Raw genomic sequence first — 9,002 nt, 5'->3', positions numbered from 1 at the left:
GGGACCGGTCAGGTGGCACTGGCATGGGACCGGTCAGGTGGCACTGGCATCAACCACAGTACTGGCACACACGCACACAGAGAAAATTGATATAATTGTCACGAAACATGACTAGGGAGTTAGAAATACCTACATTGCTAGAAATAAGAGCTAAAACACTCTAATGCTGTAGTCAAAGCATATAATTGTATACATATGTATAGTAATCAGCGAAACTCTTGGCCTTTGAGTCTGTAACATCTATCAAATATAATATATAATATACGTACATATATGCCTATATCTCTCTATCCATCTCTCTATCTATCTATCTGTATGTATGTATGTATGTATATATATATGTGTGTGTGTGTGTGTGTGTATATATATATATATATATATGAGAGGGGGAGAGAGAGAGAGACTGATAAAATAGCAAGCTGGTTGAACTTCGATGAAACGAGGAACAATATATATATTTTTTAATAATAGGAAATCAACAGCTCACCAGAAAGAGGGATAGAAAGAGAGAGAGAGAGAGTGTGTAGTGTATTGGTTATGTCTTTGTTAGTATTATTAGTGTTGTAAGCATGTACCAACATGAACCATGATTGAATTCAGGAGAACTGCCACCCAGGGAGCCGAGGCAAGTACAGCTAAAGGGTGGTCTGCATGGGTTTCTTATTCATACTCACTCACTGTCTTTCAGTTCTGTTTGTTTCTTCTACATTTCAACTGCTATGTCTATCTATGCCCAAGTAGCCGGCTTCTCTCTCTCATTCACACACACACAAGCACACACACACATGTGTATGTACATACACATAATGCAGTGTTTCACCTACATGTTGTACAGAAATGTCTCACTTTCAACCTCCTTCCCCTTTAAACATCCATTCACAACTATTTCATTCACAACTCGCAGAAACAAACTCTGTGTGTGTGTGTGTGCATGTAAAAACGAATTGTTGGGTAAGTGTAACGTGCAGATACGCAGAAGTTATAATAACAATGATGTTACAAATTTATTATTAAACCTGTTGTACATTAGCGTTTTATGTGGGTGTGTACATTTGTGCTTTTAGTTTTTGTGCATAGTTATATATAATATAATATATATATATATATATATATATATATATATATATATATATATATATATATATATATATGTATGTATGTATGTATAAGTAGTCCAACTTTAATTGAAGAAACAGTCAATGCATTTGTGTAGAGTATCGCAATTATTTTAGTGTGGAAAAGGTTGACAGTGACTGAGTTTTTGATTCGGTTTCCTCCTTCCGACTGTCTGAGAAAGTGAACTAAAACTTCAAAGACTCTGAACCGCTTCCTTCTTAAAATAATATATGTACACACATACATGTACATAGATGTGTATATATATATATACACACACACATGCACATGCGATGATGATGATGAAGATATACATCTATACCTCTATGCACAGACATGGCTGTGTGATTAAGAAGCTCACTTAACAACCGCATGATTTCCGGTTCAGTCCCCCTGCATGGCACCTCAGCAAAGTGTCGTCTTTAAACACCTCGGGTTGAATCGATCAACTGACCCCTTTCAAAGCAGTACCCCCAGCATGCTCACAGCTAATTATTAAAATAATTAAAGTGGCAAACCCATAGGATCGTTAACATGTTGGACAAATGTTTTGTCTTTCTTCCTTTGGTGGTGGGGGGGGGGTTGATAAAATATGTATTAACCTAGCTCAGGGGTCAATGTAATCTTTTAATCCCCTCCCCATAAAAACATTGCTGGCATTGTGCTGAAATTTCTTACATAATTATTACCACACTGGACAAAATACTTTGTGACATTTCATCTTGTTCTTTACATTCTGAGTTGAAATACTGCCGAGGTGGACTTTGCCTTCTATCCTTCCAGGGTCAATAAAATAAAATCAGTTGAGGACTGGGATCGATTTAGGAACCAGCTCCCCCTCCCCACAAATCTCAGACCCTCTGTCTATTTTTGAAGGAGTTATTATTATGTATGTGTCTTTTACCCATTACTTGTTTCGGTCATTAGACTGTGGCCATGCTGGGGCACCATCTTGAAGGATTTTAATCAAATGAATTTACCCTTAATTTTTTTTTAGAGCCTGATACTTATTCTATCGGTCACTTTTTGTCAAACCTCAAAGTTATGGGGACATAAACACACCAACACTGGTTATCAAGTGAGGGTGGGTCGCAAACACACAGACGCACACACACGCATACAACAAGCTTCGTTCGGTTTCCACCTACCAGATCCACTCACAAGGTTTTGTTCAGTCCGAGACTATAGTAGAAGACACTTGCCCAAGGTGCCAAGCAGTGGGACTGAACCTGGGACCATGTGGTTGGAAAGCTAGCTTCTTACCACACAACCATACCTATGTATATGAAAGAGTAACGTGTGTGTGTGTGTAGGTGGGCCTTTGCACACACACAAGCGTTATACACAAATGCTTTTGTATCGGTGTGTGTGTGTGTTGGATATTGGTATGTTGCTATTCTCTTGGGAGGAACTTTTCTTTAGAAGCCATTTGTTGTTGTTGAGTTTTATATCAAGCCTTAATTGAATAGGCCTTATGAAGGAAGACATTCCATTGGTGACCATCCCATCTAATATTCATTCGACAGTAGTAATTCTGACTTTATTATACAATGTTTCCTTTTTCCAAAGAAATTAGGATGGGATTTGAAACAATTTTTGGTTGATACTCATACAAGCTCCTTAGTAGACTTTCATCGTCTGTCATTCCCATCGACCCCATTTTGCAAACTGGTTCCTCCTTCTTCTTCTTTTCCATTCTTCTTTTTTTTTAATTTTTTTTTTTCCCACCTACATTTGGCTTCTCATATCTTGCATGCATGGATGTATCATTCCATGTGTATGTGTATGTAATAATGTATGTATGCTCATGTGTGTATTTGTATACAGACACATGTACCTCATCATCGTTTAACGTCTGCCTTCTATGCAGGCATGGGTTGGACGGTTATGACAGGAGCTGGCCAGATAGACTGCTGATGCCCTACAAGGCCCAATGAGGCCTTCAGTGAAGTATTGCTCTTACATTCGGGAAAGAACTGCTTGTATGCATGTCGGCATCTTTTAAATTTCCATTACTAACAGACACACTCCAGCCTCTAGCCTACAAGCATATTTATTGTCTCCGCTCTCTGAGTGGGGGCACATGGCTTAGTGGTTAAGGTGTTGGGCTCGAGATCATAAGAGTGTGGTTTCAATTCCTGGACTGAGTGATGCATTGTGTTCTTGAGCAAAACACTTCATTTCACATTGCTCCTTTCCACTTAGCTGGAAAAAATGGGTCACTTCTAGGGGGGAATACATATGCTAGAGAGACTGGAAAACCAGCCCTATGAGTTTATATGACACAGGAAGGAGCTTTTTTTAATCCCTCTCCCTATCTTTTATATTTCTACTATAATGGCCCCTGCTCCTCAGAGCTATCAGGTCACGTACCTCCATCTCTCAGCACCCTGGGGTGCATCCAACCACCATTCCCTTTCATTAATTACTATGCCCAATCTTTCATCCCCAGAAGTTCCGTTGTCTGGAATCTCCCTTCTGCTCTGATGTCTTTCTTTTAGGCACCAATCTTGGCAGCCTGAGAGGGCCTGAAAGGGTCATAAGCACTGTCCCTTCTTTCAAACTTAACAAGCAAGAAGGAAAAAATGTGTGTGTTTATGTGAGTATATGTGTTTGTATATACATGCATATATATGCATGCACACATACATACATACATACACACACACACACACATATTAATCCATCTGGCCTCATTATATTTCTGTTGGTGTGAGATTGTTTATCTCTTGTGTGTGTGTGGTTTTACACTGGCAGACTTTTGGCATGTCTGTATGCATTTCTTGCTAGGCTGTATCTGATTTATGCGTGTGTGTGTGACTGAGTACATGTGTATCTGTGCGCGTGTACATGCATATTCTAGTATTTGTATGTGTTTGTGCACCCTTCAGAGGCCTCCTTACCTTCCCCATATCTCCTCTGCCCACCACCACCACCACCCGTTTTTTTCTTAACGTTTTGATCTGTGTCAGTTATCTTAGCAGCTGTTAGCAGCAGTTACACACACACACACACACACACGCACACACGAATGTATGCACTTCTGCAGTCACCACCTCCTTCTGGCGACTGTGTTCCATTTTCCCCTTGTCTTTCTTTCTCTCTCTTCTTCTTCTTTCCCCTTATCCACCTTCAGTATTCTTGATGTGACTGACCCACCCAGTTGCTAAATGTTACCAAAAATAATTTTTCAGTGAGTCACAGCAATACATATCCAGTTGTTATTATTATTATTATTATTATTATTATTATTATTATTATTCTGGAGGTGGTGAGCTGGCAGAATCGTTAAGCACACAGGGGAAAATACCTAGCAGCATTTGGTCCATCCTCACGTTCTGAGTTCAAATTCCGCTAGGGTCCACTTTGCCTTTCATCCTTTCAGGGTCAATAAAATAAATACCAGTCACGTACTGGTGTCAATGTAATTGACTAGTCCCATTCCCCCAAATTTCAGGCCTTGTGCCTATAATAGAAAGGATTGTCGTCATTATTTGACTCAACTCAGGTTTGGTTTTATTCCTGATAGAATTTGTGTGGGTAGTAGTAGTAGATTACTACCTGTAACCTTAGATATCCATTAGCTTTCGATTATCTTTCAAGTGTTCTGATAATCGTTCCTGTTCCTAAGACATAAGCTTTCTGCAGAAGAAGCTCTACACCAAGGCATTCCATTCCAATTTCCTTCAACTCTTTGTCTCTACTCGCAGTCCCTAATGCACCAATTATGACAAGCACAACCTTCACAGTTTCTCATATTCTAAATCCTCATAATTTCAAAAGGATTGTATTTTTTTTTTAATTTCTTCTTTCTTCACAATCCTTCAATCAGACATGATGGATCAATCAGTCAGCAAATTTGCTTTTCTTTCTCCATTATTATTATTATTATATCTGGTTTGTTATTTACTGTCTTCTAATCCATTGAAGTTGGAAAATACCTGAAAATCTTGCATTTTTCTGACTCAAGCACTCTTTGAACCGGTTCCTCTTCGGTCAAGCTCTCATCACTTGGAAAGGAAAGTGAGGGTTGGAGAGAGAAAAGATGGGTGACCGTGGCAGAAATGGTTCGAGTGAATGGCCTTACTCTGAGTATGTGTCTGTAGATTGGAAAGCAAGAGAGAGGTCTCATACCTTTGGTGGTCAGGGTAATCCTGGCTTTGTGGGGTTCATTGGTTGGCCCTTGTTGGCGTTTCACCTTTTTATCAGGAGGACTGCACCATTCATGTTATCGTAGTGTCCTCTCCTTTCGTCTTTTACTTGTTTCATTATTTGACTGTGGCCATGCTGGGGCACTGCTTCAAAGGGTTTTAGTCAAATATATCGATCCCAGGACTTATTTTTTTAAAGCCTAGTACTTACTCTATCAGTCACTTTTGCTGAACTGCTGAGTTACAGGGACATAAACACACCAGTTGTGAAGCAGTGGTGGGGGGCAAAGACACACACACACACACACACAGACAGATATATACACACATATATATGTGATGGGCTTCTTTCAGTTTCCATCTACCAAATGCACTCACAAGGCTTTGGTCGGTCTAAAGCTATAGAAGAAGACACTTGCCCAAGGTACTACGCTGTGGGACTGAACTCAGAACCATGTGGTTGGGAAGCAAGCTTCTTAAGCACAGAGCCACACTCTTATTACATTTCACTCCATTTCTTTTCGCACCCACTTCATGTAAATCCTCAGACACCATTGTCTGTGCTTGTGACGTCCCTATCATCTAAGCCCTTGTGACTAATAAAAGAAATTATTATTGTTGCTATTATCGTTGTGGTGGCCTTGGAGGTCTTACTATTGTCCTCCTTGCTGGAACTGGGACAGGATTTATCCCATAAAAGTTTATAACTGTTCTTTCTTTTTTTTACAAAACTCCTTATGTTTCCAACAAGTAACATTCCCCACCGCCATCAACCGCTGCCTTCGCCACCGCCTTCACCACTAGTGTTAACACTGCTGACAACTCTAACAATAACAAGTCTTTAGTTGTAAGAGTAACATCAAAGAAAGAAAGAAAGAAAGAAGAAAGGAAACTGAGAAAGAAAGAAACAAGTTTAGAACACAAAGAATTGGGTTCGTTATATTATTACAGTGAGCGTGGAAGGATGTCGTTACAGAGAACTGGGTGCCGTTGTGGTGATTTTTGTTAATTATTATTAAAAGCAATTGGTGTAATAAATATTCGTTGGAGGAAGGGAGAGAAAGAAACATGGAGTCTCTCGGCTGTGTTTTAATATCCCTCTTTATGTTTGTAGATAAAGCTCTGCTACTTTAGCATTCGTCCTTCTACAGTTTGATATAATCAGCTGTCGGTTGTGGTAACGTCACCTATTATACACAGGAGAGTGGCCCAGTTGCATGAATAGATTGCCAGAGGGTGTGCATTGTATGGAGGCCTATGGGCATCGCAACTGAAAGGAAAAGATCTGCTGCAGAGGCTCCACTTGGCTTTATGTTACCCACAACGAAAAACATTTTTGCATAAAGAACTTTATGGATGATTATCGTATTATTGTCATTGTTTTAACATTCACTTTTCCATGCTTGCACAAGTTTGACAGAATTTGTTAAAGCAGATTTTGTATGGCTGAATGCCCTGGCATTATGTTGCCTACTGTGTGGTAAGAAGCTTGCTTCCCAATCACATGGTTCCAGGTTCAGTTCCACTGTGTGGCACCTTGGGCAAGTGTCTTCTGCTATAGCCTTGGATCGACCAAAGCTTTGTGAGTGGATTTGGTAGACAGAAACTGAAAGAAGCCTATCGTATATATATGTATGTATATATGTGTGTGTGTGTGTGTGGTGTCTGTGTGTTGGTGCATTTACATCCCCATAACTTAGCAGTTCAGCAAAAGAGACCAATAGAATAAGTATGAGGCTTAAAAAATCCCTGCCTCAACTCCTACTTTACCATTCTCTACTCACTGTCTTGTGTGGAATTGTTGGATTACCCTTTTTTTTTTCTTTTTTCTTTTGCATTATTTCAGTTTCTTTCCTCATAAATGTCTCAGAAATACATAACAACCAGTTTTTGCTTTTCTTAAGGACATTTCAAAATATTGTGTTATTCTGCTGTTTTTTATAGAACTACCCAAAGACATCGATGCCAGCCAGCAGTCCAAACACAAGCAGTAGCCAGTCGAGTAACCAAAGCCAGTCGGGAGAACAGCTGAGCAAGACAAATCTCTATATCCGCGGATTGAGCAAACACACCACTGACAAGGATCTTCTGGCCATGTGTGAAAGGTAAGCTGCCACCACCATTGTCCTCCTCATCATCATCAGTGTCTACAGCACTGTCGTCATCAACATTATCTCCACCACCAGCACCTTCATCATCATCATCATGTTACATCATCACCATCAGCATCATTCATAAATACAGCATTGTAAGGCAGTGAGCAGGCAAAAATGCTTAGCAGCATTTCATCTCTCTAATACATTCTGAGTTCAAATTCTGCTGAGGTTGACTTTGCTTTTCGTTCTTTCAGGGTCAGTAAAGTATCTGTTGAACACTGGCGTCGATGGAATTGGTTTGTCCCCTCCCCCAAAATTGTTGGCCTTGCACCAGAATTTGAAACCAACATCATTAATATATATACAGTATTGTCATCATCATCATTATCATCACCATCAATATATGCATCATTGTTATCACCGTCATCATCATCATCAATATATCTAGCGTTGTTGTCATCACTATCATATGTCCTGCTGTTATATCAGCACCACCACTACCACCACCATCATCATCAAGGCAGTGGGGAAGAGGAAGAAAAACAATGGAACACTGAGCTAAATGCCTTACAGTGTCTGCTTTTATCTCTCTACATTTTGAGTTCAAACCTGACAGGATCAGCTCTTTTGGCTTTCATCCCTCTAGGGTCAATTAAAGAGATACCAGTTTCATACTGGCATTGATTTGATCAGCTGTGCCTCCCCTCTTAAAATTTGTAAACGTCTGCCAGTCTTAGAGATCAGTATCCTCATCATCATCATCATCGTCATCATCATCATCATCATTGTTATTCGTATTGGCACCCCTACAGTGTGTGAAGGTGCATGGCTCAGTGGTCCCAGACCTGGCTGTGTGTTGTGTTCTTGAGCAAGACACTTTATTTTACGTTGCTCCAGATCACTCAGCTGTAGAAACGAGTTGAGACATCACTGGTGCCAAGCTGTATCGGCATTTTCTTTTCTCTGGAATAACATTATTGGCATAGAGAGGGGAGGCTGGTATGCATGGGCAACTGCTGGTCTTCCATAAACAACCTTGTTTGGACATTGCAGGGCAAAGTTAGACACAGGGGCCCAGGTTGTAGAGGGTTAACTTTGCTTTGTTTCTTTGTTCTTTTAAAAATTTGGTTATTTTAAAAAGAAAATGTTTGGTTTTATTAACTTTTTTATATTAATGAATTTTAATAAACTAAATTTTACCTTTATTTCCAGCTATGGGAAAATTACCTCTACTAAGGCTATAATCGACAGTCAACTTTCAACATGTAAAGGTAAGTTATTTTGACTAGTGTATGTATACATATGTCCTCACCATCTCTTTCTCTCCTCCTCCCTAACCCTAACCCCTCCTCATGTCAGCCGCTTCACAATGTCACTGATTTTGTTAAGGGTTTCAGGGTCTACAGTACATTCTAATGCCGTTTATTCTAATACAATGATTAGATGGTCCCAGTTGCAAAGATTATCTCATTAAAAGTGTGGCTGTGTGGAAAGAAGCTTGCTTCCCAATCACATGGCTCTAGGTTCAATCCTACTGTGTGACACCTTGGGCAAGTGTCTTCTACTCTAGCCTTGGGCCAACCAAAATGTTGTGAGTGGATATCGTAAACAGAAACTGAAAGAAGCTTGCAGTGTATAT

At 39.9% G+C, this 9,002-nt stretch overlaps 1 protein-coding gene across 8 annotated transcripts in view; it reads left to right on the top strand.

The window, feature by feature from the left end:
- The window catches only part of LOC106870514 (RNA-binding motif, single-stranded-interacting protein 2), a 158,947-nt gene that overhangs the window by 119,327 nt on the left and 30,618 nt on the right, over positions 1-9,002 (top strand). For all 8 annotated transcript variants that reach the window (XM_052977257.1, XM_052977258.1, XM_014916630.2 and 5 more), the window contains 2 exons: positions 7,212-7,372; positions 8,576-8,634. In XM_052977257.1, the coding sequence (XP_052833217.1) occupies positions 7,212-7,372; positions 8,576-8,634 (220 nt within the window). The remainder of the gene's footprint in view (positions 1-7,211; positions 7,373-8,575; positions 8,635-9,002) is intronic.

Source organism: Octopus bimaculoides, chromosome 27 (assembly GCF_001194135.2).
Source record: "Octopus bimaculoides isolate UCB-OBI-ISO-001 chromosome 27, ASM119413v2, whole genome shotgun sequence".
NCBI lineage: Eukaryota > Metazoa > Mollusca > Cephalopoda > Octopoda > Octopodidae > Octopus > Octopus bimaculoides.
The sequence above is the reverse complement of the archived record's forward strand: the minus strand, read 5'-3'. Positions and strand labels throughout refer to the sequence as shown.